At 43.2% G+C, this 16,020-nt stretch overlaps 1 protein-coding gene across 1 annotated transcript in view; it reads right to left on the bottom strand.

The window, feature by feature from the left end:
* The window catches only part of WLS (Wnt ligand secretion mediator), a 255,794-nt gene that overhangs the window by 15,771 nt on the left and 224,003 nt on the right, over positions 1–16,020 (bottom strand). Inside the window, exon 11 of the mRNA XM_069641933.1 lies at positions 11,798–11,951. Coding sequence (XP_069498034.1) covers positions 11,798–11,951 — 154 coding nt within the window. The remainder of the gene's footprint in view (positions 1–11,797; positions 11,952–16,020) is intronic.

Here is a 16,020-nt window from a genome sequence, read left to right as displayed (position 1 = left end):
ACAACTCTTTTATATGTAAGTAACTTTTAAACACCATTTTCTTTTCTAGGCAAAAGGCCCAATCCCTTAAAAGTCTTTCCTTTATTCTTGGAGCATGAGTGTTCTCAGTGGCAGAAGGGGGGTCACTAAGATCTAGTGTATAAGAGGCAGTTTCAGGATAGGTTCTTAAGTAGCAAAGGACAGTTCCTTAAGACGACTGGGCAAACGGGAGTACTTTGCTTCCGAGTTAGAAGAGGGTCCAGGGTCTTCACAGAAGACACCCTAGCAGGATTCTAGCAGTGGGACTGGGTGCACTGGTTGATAGACCTCGCCATCACAGAAAAACCCCCATAGCTACACAGAAATCCTAAACAGACTTAGAGTTAAGTACATACCCAAGCCAACAGTACCTCAGCACTGAAGATTTTGCAGCAGGAATACTTCAGTGTCTGCAGCCAAATACTCGGTCAGTGGATTCCTTGTTGTGGTCTGAAAACAAGGCAGCAGAAGGAACCTTGCAGCGGGGATCGATCAAGAAGGCTCTAGGCAAGGTTTTCTTCGCGGCTGAATGCGGTTCTGCGGATTGTGACACAATTTCAATGAGCACAGAAGAAGACAAAAAAATTGCGGTTGAATTTGTCGCTACAAAGGTCCAGCACTCTGTTGAGGGGACTTTCGGACTCAATTCGTTTCTCTAGAAATCCACCAGAAGGCCCACGAAGTTTGAGCGAGATTCAGAAGACTCTGCACCGCACATTGGCTTCATGTCCCAGGTTATTGGGGTATTGCAGCAACACAAGGTCGCAGCAACACGTGGGATAGCTAAAAATGCAGGTCTTCTTGAGCCTAGTGGGTCTCACCAGGCTCTGGGTCATCATTTTCGGAGTCCTCAGGTCAATTGGAAGGAAGGGCTACAGCAGGAAATCGTTTCAGCCACTTTTCCTTCATCATCCTCTTCGGTTCCAGTGGTCGACTCTTCAGGTTCGCAATATTTAACAGGAACTACAATCAGGACAGCCAGCCGCTAACTGGGATTTGTCCCCATTTGGGCAAGGAGGAAGACAAAGGGTTGTTTGAGTTTTGGACTTGTCCCTCGCTTCCTGCCCTCACAGACTGGAGCCTGGGCGGTGAGTCCAGGGGACTCCTAGCGAATGAATAAATCACACAAAGAGGAAGGAAAAATAAAGGCCAAGAAAACACTAAAATGGTGAAAAAAGAAGACTGGCCATTTTGGTCAAATGAGCACCCTTGGGTGCCTTTACTGCAGCTGTGCACAGCCCGTGTTAAAGGTGCACCAAATTAATACAAGGCATCACTGCCACCAGCCATGGAAGGCAAGCTTGTCCCTGTAACAGTATTGTTACAGTTTTAATGCAAAAGGGGATATATTGCATCTCCCCAGCACTCCACATAAGGTGGGGTGTGCTGGCTACACAGAATAAAATGCGAAAGGGATCCAAAGATCTTTTCTAACCTTGGGAACTGTAGTTCACTCAAGGTTAGCAAGAGAAAGTAAAAAAAAAAGGGGAGCCCCTAGGGTGAGCAAGCAACAACAGGCACGTATTGCCAATAAGTTGTTAAAGAGGATAACATTAAAAAGACACTATGGAGAGTCCAAAAAAAAAATCCCACCCTTAAAAAGAGTAAAAGATTCTGCGAGTGTGGAAAAAGGTTCCCACTCGGAGGTATTAAGGAATAATATCCCACTAGTAAAGCAAAATGTTCTGGGAATTACCCAGGTCAGGAAGATTTACCAGTTTGGTGAAAATCTTACCCAACATAGGTAAAGCATGGGTAACAGCATATGTAGATCCAGGATTGTGATACACGACCACCCGTCGACGCCCTTCTGAATGCGACAACAAAACCATACCAACCACTGGATGTAGGCTTATGAAGAGCATGTTAATTTAAGCAGATTCCCAAGTCAGCGAAGTCTATAAATAAATGATTTCTAAGGTAGGGTGTTAGGCAAGATTGTATGCAGTACCCTTTGGGTGCACTACAATAACCTTGACCTCCTGGCAATCGGGACCCAACCTTTGGTATAAGTCTGAACTACACAGATTGGTAGTGTGGCTGAGGAGCCAGGTTTATCTCAAGAGGGATCAATGCGAGCAGTAATGTGACAGTTTCTCAGTAGCAGTTATTCAAATAAACAGGTTTCTCGAATTTATTTCAGTCAGTTGTATAAGCCCTCTTCAGAAGGGAGTAATATATGTAACAATTAGAACTCACTTCAAAAACACTTAGTTTCTCTAAAATCAGATGATACCCATTGGGGATGGCACACAGACAGTTCCTACACCCTAAGATGACTTAAATGGCTAGGACACTGCACATGGATTTAGCACTGGTACATTTAGAGCAATACAGAGTTTGGTGTACAAGATAGAATGAATATAGAATAGAGGAATAAAAGGTAAGGTTAACAAATAATTCATAAACAGGTAAGTACTTTTGAAACATTCCATTGTTCAGTAAATTAACCCTTTCCTTGGGAAAGGATAAAGCACAGAGTCAGAGATAAGAAGAGTCACTCGGGGAACCAGGACAGCCAATGTTGATTGCACAATGTCAAGGGGAGCTGAAGATCATCTTTGCAGATAGGTAAAAAGTCTTGCAATGTTTTTTTGAAATGTTTGTAGACAAATAGAACACTTTAAGGGCCACACACTGGGAGGCTTGTGAGGACAAAGGGTTGGCAACTCTGCAAGGTACCCAAGACAGGTCTCAACTGAGAGCAAGCAAGGCTACACAACAAGAGGTGAGTTCTTAGACTTCACATTACCTCTGGTTAGAAGAAATGGTTCCAGCTGGCTTCTGTTCCTGAACAGCTCTGTAGATCCAGTTCCTGAGCCTCTGTTGTGGGGACAAGAGGGAGGACGTCTGGGGACTCCTGCTCTGCAATGGGAAGTTAAGCGGCAGCAATGGGCACACTTCAATTCAGCGGTTCTTCTGTGTTTCAGCTCCTCTCGTCTGACAGCAAATAAAAACACTGCGGTTCTCGGATAGCACTTCAGACTTTCCTCGCATCTGGGGTCCAGCACTCTGTTGAGGTGGCTCAGGCTTGGTCAGTCCTGCATCAGGGAAGTCCGGAGGATGTTCCTAGTGCTCAGGTCCCGACTTAAAAGCAACGCATACAATCTGCTGTACCTCTCCCTGGCACTTCGATTTCAGCAGCAGCAGTGGAAATACAGCCAGCTTCGAGAGGATGTTCAGACAGGCTAACTTTGGAGTTGATTGGTCCCACCAACTCAAGGGAGAAGTAGTCCTTGCAGGGCTTCTCTAGTTGAGGCGAATTTGGAGCTTCAGCACAGCAGCAGGGCTTCAATGGGCAAACCAACGGTGCAGGAGTTGCAGCAGGTATCTCTTCCAAGTCCTTCAGATTCCTTCGTCCAGTGGTTGACTCTGCCTTCCAAGCCAAAAAGTTTCACCTTTTATGCAGGTTCCTCCCATTCATTCCAGCCTAGCTGTCAATCACACAGCAGGGTGGCTGTCCTTGCCGGAGAGCCTACCGGCCAATCTCCTTTCGGTGCATTCCTGTAACCGAGGGGATTAAGCACAGGGAGTTTCGGGCACCTAACGCACTTCCAGCCCCTGCCAGACATACTGGAGCCAGAGGCGGGCTTCACTCATGAATCCCGCCAAAGACAAAAAACGGACAAAGGGACCAAACCTGGTTTGGCGTGCAGAGTAAATCTCAAGAAGGACTTTTCCAACAAGAAATGGCAAAAAAAGAGCCATTTTGACAAAATGGACACCCATGGGTGCCTAACTGCAGCTGCAAACGCAGACGCGGTAAAAAACACACAATAGTAGTAATAGGTAAACCACTGCCACCAGCCATTAATTGTAGAAAGGGTAACAAAAATGTTACATGAGAAACTAGACAAAGGGGATGCTAAGTAACCCCTCCAGCACCCTATTGTAAGATAGTGTGTTCTGGGTCTAGAAAGTTACAAAATATAAGTAAAGTCAATTTCACTTCACTGCTCTTAGAAACAGTTTCACCAAGAGAAGGTATTTAAACCTAAGAGACTTCCCTGTGCCACTGCACTGAAGGTGCTGTGTGGCACAATGCAAATAGGATGCCTATGGAGTTTGTCAGACTTCAAAACCGAAAACAAACACAGAAAACACATAGAATTAAAAGTACAAAGTCCCAAAGTTCAGCAAAAGAGCTGGGGGTCTCTAAGTTGGGAGGTATTTTGCACTAAACTGACAATTAACCCTAACATAGGGTTTAGTATAAATTAGGCCATTCTGTTGCCCGCCCCCCTCTCCAACTACCCCACCTTGCCCCCAAGATATGTGGGGGCATATGGACTAGTTAGGTGAAATATCATATGAACAAAATGTCTTTCTGCTCCCAGCCTTTTTCAAGCGTTTGCTATATTCATCTGTTGATAATGCACAACCATTATGTCTTATTATTTCAGACTAGAGTATGCCCAGGAATCATTCAAATTAATATTTTCATGCAGCTTTAATAGTACATTTTAACAAGAATGAAGGCCATCAGAGCAACATGTTGGAAAAAAGTACCTACTCAAGTTTAACAATTCTTTTTTAATCTCATTATCAATTAAATTGCACAAATGGCAAAAAGGGTCCATCCTGCCTGCAAAACGTTTACTGCAAGATAAAATTCTAGTCAAGGCGTTTTCCTGCCCTGATCAACCGAGATGCACGCGATTCAGATTTAATCTTTCATATCCCTTCTGAATGCGTCTTTTCAGATACTGTATAATCATTAGTGTAAAGATGATAGCAGGTCACACCATCAATGACTCATGTCAGCTTTATTTTATGCAGGAAAGAGAGACCCCCAGCACAGCAATGTCCAGGGTCCAACTGACCACAATCAAAGAACAACATTCCAATGCACTAGCACCTCATAGCTGATGACATAAATGAAGTTCTAACATGGAATGGTGCAGTCCTATGACAAGCCAAAGTGGCACTAACATGAAGATAACAACAGGCTTTCACAGATAGACATTCAAAAGCACAACCTATATACAACACACCTCCCTCCCCTAAAAAAAACTCTTTATTACAAATTAATACTTAACATTACCAGTTAAAACACATTGGAAAAATTACAACATTTATGTTATGGAACAAAACAGTTTTCAAAATTGTGTATTCATCTTTTTACCTTCGCTATTCTAGATAAGCTCCAGACTTGACCACCTTCCACACATACAGCATTCTTGTAAATTTTTGTCACCTTAACAGGTTCTGAATAAAGTGGTTCCCCTTTCTTAGAGATTACAGCCCTTCTTACGCGCACCAAATCCCCAACCTCAACCAGTTTTCCTTTTTGGATTTTTCTCATTAACCCTCTTCACCCACCTATCTTTGCCGGCATCCATCCTTTTCCTTACATCATTCACCACTGTATCTGTATCTCTCACCTTACCCAACCAGGCAGGAGATACACAGGTATTAGCTTTCCGTCCTCTCATCAATTCAAATGCACTGACTCCTGTCTCAATCCTCGGAGCCATCCTTAATGTGTACAATCTATCTCTCACTGCTACCTTCCTGTCAAGTCCACTTACATTCGCTCCTCGAATAGCATCCATGATGGATCTGTTGACCCTCTCAACCATTCCATTTGCTTGCGGATAGTATAAGGGTGTCCTTTTATGTTTGATACCACATTGCTAAGATACTCTAAAAACATTTTTCCCACGAATTGCGGGCCATTATCTGTAAGGATACTTCTGGGTAAGCCCTCTCTTTCAAAAACATCTTCCAGAAATTCTATTATCCGCATACAGGTAACATCCCTCATAATCCTAAATTCTAGAAAAAATATCCACTAGTACTAGGACGAACCTTCCTTTGCCTGCACCCATATCCAATGGACCCAAAATATCCATAGCCAATCTTGCCACACACCTACTGGAGTATTAGTTTTCTCCATTGGTTGCGACTTAGCAAGTAGATTTTTCCCAGACTTGACGCAATCAGTGCAAGCACCTACAACCTTTTCAATTTCACGATCCATCCCTGGCCACCAGTAATCAGCTTTAATTACTTCTTTGGTTTTACATATCCCTATGTGACCTTGGTGTGCTCGGCTTATTAGTTTACTTCTCAAACATCCCGGAACAACCAATTTGTCCCACCGGTATAATAACTCTCCCTTCAATGATAATTCATTTCTCACCTCCCACATTGACCTTTCTTCACTCGACAATAGTCTTTTCTCTGGCCATTCACTTTCTATAAAAGTCATAATCCGTCTACACATCTCACTAGACTTTAAAGCTTGAATCCATTCCTGTTTCTGTATTATGCCCTCCACTGTCGCAAACACCATCTCATTTTCACCATAAATGCTTCTGTCATTATCGGTCACATTATCTTCAACTTTCACTCTTGAGGCGTGATCAGCCTTGACATTTTCTTTACCCGCAACCACCTCGATTATAAACTTATGACACTGTAGTCTTGTTACCCATCCAGCCACTCTCCTTGATACCTTGTCAAGTCCCTTATTTTCAAAAATCGACTTGAGCGGTCTATGATCTGTTCTTAGGACAAATTCTTGTCCCCAGACAACATTTTTCATTTTCTCAATTCCCCAGTGGCACGCCAGAGCTTCTTTTTCCAGCACAGAGTAATTTAATTCTGCACCCTTTAGCATGCGGGATGCATGCATCACCACCATTTCCTTCCCATCAAAATCTGGTTGTAACATAACCACTCCTATGCCAGTGTCACTGGCATCCACAGATAACATTGTTTTCTTCCTGGTGTCAAACATAGATAAAGGTTTTGCTATATCTATTTTCTTCTTTATCTCCTCAAATTCATTGCTCCATACAAATTCAACACCTTTCCTTAGCAGTGCCCTTAAATTTCTTATGCAATCTGCATAATTCTCCACGAATCGATGATAAAATTCAAGAGTACCCAAAAATGACCTTAATTCGGCTTTGTTCTTTGGTGGCTGCGTTCTCACAATAGACTCCACTAAATTCTTTTTCGGTCTGAGACCCTGTTCAGATATCTCATGGCCCAAATACTCTACCACCTGAGTCATGAAAACACACTTCTCGCTCCTCAAAGTTATTCCCCTTGACTTGAATATTCTTAGAACCATATCAAGTCTACATCTCAATTCTTCTTCATCCGTCCCACAAATCAGCACATCATCTTGAAAACACCAGACTCCATTAACTTCCTTTAGTAATTTGTCCATCACCTTCTGGAACACTGAGGAAGCCGATACCAATCCAAATGGCATGCGTTTGAATTGGTATATGCCCTCATACGTAATGAAAGCGGTTAACTTGCGAGACTCATTATCCAAACCAATTTGATGATAAGCACTTGCCATGTCAAGTTTTGCAAAACACTTTGCATCCCCAATCCTACTTAAAAGCTCACCCATATTAGGTAATGGATGGCGATCTGCTACAACACACCGATTAAGTTCTCTCAAATCGATGCACACCCTCAAATCTCCACTTCCCTTCTTTACCACCACTACTGGAGATATCCACTCTACTGCCTTGGCCGGCTCAATAATACCTTCCTTCTCAAGCTTTCTTAATTCATCCCGTACTGCTTCCCGCATTGACAGTGGTAACGGCCTAAGCTTTGAGGCAACAGGCTTACTTCCTTCCCTTATCACGATCTTATGAACCATACCCTTAATACATCCTACCTTTTCCCTAAATACTTCGGGGTATTTCATTATCATTTCACATTTGGGTATATTACCTCTGGACTCAGGAGGGTAGACCACATTGAAAACCTGTTCACCATTGGGATCTAACTTGATTTCTAACCCTCTTTGTTCCCTCCAACCCATCAATGTTTCTCCTCTCTTTGTCACATATATTCTTCCATGCGTTACTCTCCCTTTGAATTTGAATTCGGCGTCACAACATCCTAATATCTCTATTTTATCACCATTATATCCCCCTGGGTTTTTATCGGACAGGCGCAACTGTTCAATGGCACCTCCAATCACATTTTCAAAAACTATTTTGGACATTAGAGTGATTTTAGAACACGAGTCAGCAAGCATCTTAACATAATGACCATTCACCTCTATCCATGCTGAAGGATGCTCACATTCATCAGTTTCTAAACATTTTACCATATGGACCGTGACAATTTCATTTTCTGAAATATCCGCCTCCTCTGAGGATGGACCATCATATTCTTCAACAAGAAGTGTTCTTTTACTATCTGTTCCTTTCCGATAGTTTACAGCAATTTTCGAAATGACCCCACTTCTTACATATATTACAATTGGCACGCCTCCCAGGACATATGGGAGATGTTGATAGGTGGCGTGCACTCCCACAACGAAAACATAGTCTATCTTCCATCTTCGCATTGTTTGTTTGTTTGTTTTGTTTATTTATTTGTATAGCGCTCCTGACCCAGAGGTATATGGGCGCTTAAGCATCAGGTTACAGGCATAGGTAGGAACATTTGTACAATTGTGCAGCATAAGTATAGTTACAAAATCAGTTATGAGAGCAGTTATAGTAGAATTAGTGACATGCATACATACAGTGCTAGTTAATTGTTAAGTAACCAGGTGATGATCTTAGTTCTGAAAGGTTGAAATGTAGGGGTAGATTTGATGTCCAGTGGAATAGTGTTCCATAATTGTGAGGCTAGAACTGGGAAACTGGAGCCACCTGCTCTTTTGAGGGAGTATTTGGGCACTGTCAGTTGTAGTGTATTAGAGGATCTGGTAGTTCTAATATTCTGTCTTAAGATGAATTTATCGGTTAGATAAGGTGGGGCCAGGTGGTTAAGAGCTTTGTAGGTGAGGCAGATAGTTTTTAGGTCTATTTTTTGTTGGATGGAGAGCCATTTGCATGTGATTCTTGTGGCTGAGATATGTTCTCTTCTGGGAATATTAAGGGCGGCACGGAGTGCGTTGTTTTGTAGGACTTGCAGTTTGTTGACAACCGTTTTATTGGCACCTACATACAGGCTGTTGCAATAATCCAGTTTGGATTGTATAAGTGCTCTGGCTAGAGTGAGGCAATTGTTGGGGGATATCAGAGGTCTGCAGGCTCTAATTAGTTTCCCAGTGTAAGCAGTGGCTGAGGCAGTCATATTAATTTGTTTGGCGAGGTTGGTGTTAGTGTCGAGATAGAAACCAAGAGTTTTTACACTTTTGGCAGTGGGAATAGTGTTGCCGTCGATGATGAAGCTAGAGTAGCTCGGGCTGAGATTCCGGATAGTGTTGGGTGAGCCGACAAGGAGCAGTTCAGTCTTGTCATCGTTCAGGCAGAGGCCATGTGTGGCCATCCATGCATTGAATTGGAAGCTATCCTTCTGGGCACGTTTATTGGTCTGCTCAGCTCCCCCACCCTTCATTTGGTTATTATCATAACGCCTATTGGGTCTAACTTTCTGTTTCTTCTTTTCTTTCTTATCGCTCACCCTTAACACTTCATTTCCAACCGCCAACTTATTTTCCTTTACAGACAACTTTGCCACACATTGTAGTGTGTGTTCAATTTTCTTTGCAATGCTGATAACTTCATCTAAATTAGGATCATCTTTCAACCAGACCTCTTCACGTATCTTATCATTTGCACAGTGTATCATAAACTGATCCCTTATGTGTTCATCTAAACCACTCCCAAATTTACAATGTAAAGATAAATGTCTCAAGGCAGTTATATAGTCCTCAGATTCTCCCTCATGTTGGCATCTCATACCAAAATGATATCTTTCCAACACCGTACTAGTCTTAGCCTCAAAATGTTTATCAAGTTTGATCAGAGCAAGATCAAAGTCATTCACACCTTCTTCTATATCCAATTCCGAAATGTCAGGCAAAGTGTCGTATATCCTCTGCCCTTCATAAACCAGAAAATGCATCAACATTGCTACTTTCCGCTCAACAGACATGCCATTTCCGCATGTAGCCTTAACGTAATGAAGAAAACCCCTTTTCCAAGGCACCCATTTAATTCTTGGGGGACCTGGTGAGGGCATGAACACCTGTGGACCCGGAACTCCAGATAGTGCCATCGTTTCTACCCCTTTTCTTTCACAATGGTATGTATATCAGCAGGTAAGTCACTCCCAAGATGCTAAGATACAATATTGAGCAGGGTTACAGTAACATATCCTTGGAGTATTTCTATTAACCAAGTCCTCGTGAACAATAGGGCACACTGTAATTAAATATTCGTATTGCCAGTTGACGCGCAGGTAATGTGCCGTTCCTCACCTGTGGTACCTATGGTGATCCAAGCCTAATTTGCCTTCCCGCGAGGGCCCTGGGCAAATTTAAAAAAAAAAAAAACTCTTTTCCCAGACAGCGACAATCACGTCAAACTTAAAGGCAGCTCAGCGCCAAGGCCGCGCTGAGGGATCGCATTTCCTTGTCTTCTACATTGCAACCACGTGACAGTGGGGCACCACGTCTCCACGTTGGATCACGCCGCTTCCGTGTGACGAGAGGGAGGAGCACCTCTCACTGCGCACTCGGGAGCAGCCGAAACTCGCCTCTGCAGCCGCCGCCGATTCCGCTGGTTCCGCTTTGCACGTACCTTCACGGAATGGGGTCCCGGAGGGTCTTCTGCGTCGCGGTTTGATCCGCGTGGTGCAGGGGTATTCCTCACCGCTTTCAGGACCTCCTTCTGCAATGCAGCCCTCGGAACGAAGCCGGCGCCCGCCTGCGCCCGTGAGCAGATGCGTTTCACTTTTCCAGAAACGAAAAACCGCGGCTTACACAGTGGTCGACAGCCACCTGAACGGCCGCCTTCTGAACATCCGTTCTTCCTTCCCTTGGCTCCTCTGAATCTGCAGACAAACTTCTGATCCTGCAGGCTGGGGGTCTCTGCTTCAAAAAAATGTTCATTCAATACATCCCATCCTCGTCGCCATTGTAAAGATGATAGCAGGTCACACCATCAATGTATCATGTCAGCTTTATTTTATGCAGGAAAGAGAGAGACCCCCAGCACAGCAATGTCCAGGGTCCAACTGACCACAATCAAAGAACAACATTCCAATGCACTAGCACCTCATAGCTGATGACATAAATGAAGTTCTAACATGGAATGGTGCAGTCCTATGACAAGCCAAAGTGGCACTAACATGAAGATAACAGGCTTTCACAGATAGACATTCAAAAGCACAACCTATATACAACAATTAGAAGTACAATAAAACGTTTCACTAAAATCATTCTGACAAATTATCAATTGTAATGGATCTTTCCAGTGCATAAATATTTCAACCATCTTTTCAGCTAATTGATTAAAGTAAACTTTAGGAATTATATCTAGAGCAAAGCCTGCTCTTAGGTATTACATCTTTACCTTAAATCAAAAGGCTATATGTAGTCTGGGAAGTTACTGATCAGATTTGGTAAGATAATTCAATTGGAGAAAAATCGATACTACTGGGTTCAACTCAGATAATGCTGTGCTTGTGTCTAAACACGAAAAGCACTTCGTGGCAAGGTCTTCAGAGCACGATGCATTAAATTTTAGGATTCAACAAGAGATGCATATAGAAAAGGTGGCAATGAGAATCCTCATCAAGGACCACTGTAGATGCAGAACAGTGTATGTGTGAATGACCGGAAGATCATAGCCTACCCAGTGTTTACTTTGCTTAAGAGTGCAGAATGTAAGCAATAGCTACCATACCCACAGGGTCAGAACGTTGGTGGCTAAATCCTTAGCAGTGGTTATTCTCACTTTACATTTTTTTTTTATTCCACACATGGCTTGCATGCTTAATGGTGTAGTCATGTTCACCTTCCAGGATTCATTTTGAGGATTTAGATGGCCCAACTTACCAGTTGAATGATCAGCGCCATAGTTTTTGTGTGATGGAGCGTAAAGGAACATCAGCGCAAAAACATAGAGGTTCCACATTCCATAAATGCCAGTAAAAAAGGCACTATTCACTTGCAAAGTGTAGTCACCCCACTTATAATGTCCTTCGCTGACCTGATAATGATAAAGCAGATAAAACAATATTAGTAGAATATAGGTCAATCGCCTACCAAAAGCCAACAATGCGTGGGCGAGATACCCAATTACCTATGGACGCCATAATGAGCCTTATATTTCCTTTACAAATGGGCAGTGGAGCAGGCGGAGAGCAACTTTTTTTGCATTTCTAATCCCACAAAATGCATCATTGATATGGAACAAATCCAAAATTAGCATTTAACATAACACAAAAATAAAGAACAGTAAGATGAAAGCAAGAGGGGAGAACAATTATGGCAGCGGGTTGCCAATTTAGGTCAGGTCAAAGACAGTTAAGGCTGGATGTACACTGATGATAAATCAGTCATTAGTCCAAGGGTGATCAGGGGGAAGCATCGGCTTGTTTTATCTGGTAGAAACCAGTGATTTTAAAGACCCATTAAACAGTTTACAAACAAATCGAAAACACAATTAAACAAAAACATTTGTGTTAAAATTCGTGACAGTTTTTCTGAAGTCCAACTAAGGGCTTAGTGAAACCATTCAATTGAGGCAGTACAAGGCTCTATTGTTAGTATAAAGCTGTACCAGCCGAGTTCAGGGTAGCGCAGGCAGAGCAGCCATGCTTATTTTAAGAGGGACAGGGCTGTAAAATCAGTACAAAGAAATGTAATACAAATGGCCCAAAGAAGCTCTATCTATTGTAAAGAAAAATGGTTCATTTAAATGCAAGTAGTTCCAGATAAATCTTGGGGGAATATGTATCACAGATCATATAAACACATTACAGAAAAACACTATGCTTGAAGGTACACAGACCAAAGCATATAACCTAATTTGGAACACACAACAGGAGTTCTAGGGAAGTCAAACCAATAGTTACTTTTTAGATTACTTTCAGTAATATAAGGGTAGCAGACCCTAGCAATTGTACCGTGACGCCCAGCAAGAAATCACGTGGTAAACCTACTGGACAATATACTTTTTGTGAATAGTGGAACACTTATTCTAGGTACAGTAAAACATCTATAACTCTGATTCAGGATAACAGATATTCTAGGGGAGTTGGACATTCGGGTGTAATTCAATTACGGTTGCTTTTCAGTTCACAGACTAAGGGAAGCAAAAACGTATTTTAGGATAACACAGTTATGCTCAAGGTAATAAAACCTATATTACTTTCACAGGAGCCATCAGCCACTAAAGGGAGGTATAACTTGAGACTGTTTTTGTGTCCGTCTTAAACAGACCAGGGAAAGCAAAACCCAGTGTTTACACTTTATGACTGAGACATGCATTACTTACCATAAAAGCATTTCTGATGGTTGTATCTACTTCTTACATGCTGTGCATATGGTCCGACATCCAGCGGTAACCGCAGAGTATTGCATCTCGTCTTTCGATGGCCCGGACACGAGGTGCATATGCGGCTACGGGGAGGGATTGCCGATCCAGACGGTCAACGGGTTCCGCCAGAGCTTCCGGTGTACCTGTTGGCGCTGAAGTCTCCTCGACTTGGCCGAAGATTGACTTGGGGTTGTGGGCTTTGTACATGTTCGTCTTTGTCGCCGGGGTGTGACTTCCCCATAGCAGTGCCTAAGCCGTGCCTAGCGGGGCCGAGGACAGATGATGCGGAACACAAGCATTCCGTCGAAAGGTCAACAACCTCCGGTTCGGAGGTGTAATAGTTGTCGTCACATTCGGTGGCTGCGGCAGTGGGAGACTATTCGGCCTTCGACATACCATAGGCCGCCCACCGCTTGACTTTACGCTCCTTTAATGTCTTAGGACGGAGGAGCTTACAAGCCGCACATCCTTCTTCCTTCTTCCTTGTGATCGAGGGGAAAGCACTGGTTACACCGTCTGTGCTCATCTTTCCAAGGGAATTTGCTCTTACAAATAGGGCAAAACCTAAATGGAGTCCTCTCCATAGCTCAGGATGGGTAGAGTGACGAAGACCAAAATGGTAATAGGAAGGAAAGGGAAACGCATTCTCAGTTGGTATAGAAATGTCCACCCCAACCCCACTCTCCCTACTGTATAGGCCAGCGGAAGGCCCAGCCACGTGGTCGGCAGCGCCGACTGGATCACTGCCCGTCGAGTTCTGAAGGTCCTCGGCGGAGGTCTGTAACAGCCAACGAAATAAGGAACGGATAGGGTGATCTGATTATTTTATATAACTATTCGACCAAAGGTCGAGGGGACAATAAGCAATGTCTTTGACAAACTCTGCATCAAGGTGACCAGTATGCAGGCGGAAAAAAACAATCGGAGGGACCTAGCCCTTTTTTTTTTTTTTTTTTTTTTTTTTTTTTAAATAGGACCACTATCCCCTGGCTATCATTAATTACAACTAATAATATCACCCAGATACAGCTCCCCAGGCTGGGTAGCCCAACCAATTGGGCACTACTGAGGTTTAAAAATAAAATCGTAGCAGATACAGCACGTGAAAATGCTGGAGAACTATTAAAACTTGTCCTGCGAGTGGGTGGAGGGACAAGAGTTACGGCCTGGAAAGGAAGGGAGTAACCTAGGAATGAACGATCAAGAGTTGTTGGACATGGTGGCCCACACATTGGAAATATACTAAAGTTAGCCAAAATAATGCAGAGTACTTTGAACTATGCTGCCTTAACATGGGAGAAACCGATGGGTATAGCCAGACATCTAGCTAAAAAGGTACCACCACCTGACATTGAAGTTAATTAGTTGGAATACGCGTGGACACAAACATTTGCTGAATAACTATGGCTCTCTCCATTTGCTTATATCAACTGATGTCTTCAGATTACACGAGACATGGCTTGATTGTCCCCTGGTAATTTATGGTTTCGACGAACATCAAGAATTTGCCACCAAGGGGGAACGTGGCAGACCTTTTGGTGGCTTGGTTATCGCAGTTAGAAATAGGTTCTGTTCCAAGAAAGTGTCCCTAGACAAAGAGGGGGGAAATTTAAAGGCAGTAGTTGTTGATCAGGAGGGGATGTCGGAATGGGAGCTGTTAATGGTAAATGTGTGTGCCCCGCCAGGCAAAACTGTACCTGAGGAGATCTTAAACAGCCTAGATGATATATTTAGTAACATCGACGATAAGTCATTTGATAGTGGTGGGCGGTGATCTAAATGCCCGTTGTGTTGACAACACCCTTAGACCCACCAATAGAAATGTCCAGCCAAAAAGTATTATGCACCAAGGGATGGGAAACAACAAAGGCCGGAAATTGATTTAGTTTATGGACCTGTGCGATATGTGGATGTTAAATGGGAGAACTGTGGGGGACATCCCAGGGGCGTATACCTGGGGAGGTAATAACTGTGAGCAACCCTGGATTACCTTTTTGGTAACAATGCATGCCTCCAACGAGTAAAATCTTGTTGGAGTAAACAACTCTGAACATAGTGATCATGACCCAGTGATATTGGAAATTGACATTTCTATACAGGAGGGGAAAAAGATTGGTGCTACAAATCTGAAAATAAACTATGCTGGTGAGGTGGACTGAAAATAATCTACTGAAATTGGATGGTATACTTCGTGAATTTCCAAGTTCTATGATTCAAAACAAAGACAGTATGAATGAAGCCAAGATGGAGAAATGGATATATCAACTAACTAGAAAGGTGGGCAAGGTGGAAAAGGGGGGGGGGACTGTCTATTTGCAACAAACGGCACCATGGCTATGACAACAATATCCGAGATAAAAAAATAATTATGCAGAGACAGATTTGTATGCTACAGGCAAAAGGTGGTAAATGCCAGGAGACGGCAACCCTATGTAGAGAGGTCCATAGAAAATATCAGGCATGGTATAGAACATGGAAACACTCAATTCGTAATGCTGACTGGCAGTTGATTCAAACCTTACGCGGAAACTGTACCCGGGCAATATGGGAGATAAAGCCAAAAGGGGACGTAAGAGAGCACGTAGCCAACCCCATACAAGGCCACGTGTGGCAGGCCTACCTAAAGAATTGGCGAGGGTACTCAAGACGAAATACAATGCCCGCTATTGTGGACGGTGGGTGGCCACTGTTCCCACTATTGAGAAGGTAAAAAGAGCAATACTAAAAGTTGAAAAAC

Source organism: Ambystoma mexicanum, chromosome 1q (genome assembly GCF_040938575.1).
Source record: "Ambystoma mexicanum isolate Mex_15411 chromosome 1q, UKY_AmexF1_1, whole genome shotgun sequence".
Lineage (NCBI taxonomy): Eukaryota > Metazoa > Chordata > Amphibia > Caudata > Ambystomatidae > Ambystoma > Ambystoma mexicanum.
The sequence above is the reverse complement of the archived record's forward strand: the minus strand, read 5'-3'. Positions and strand labels throughout refer to the sequence as shown.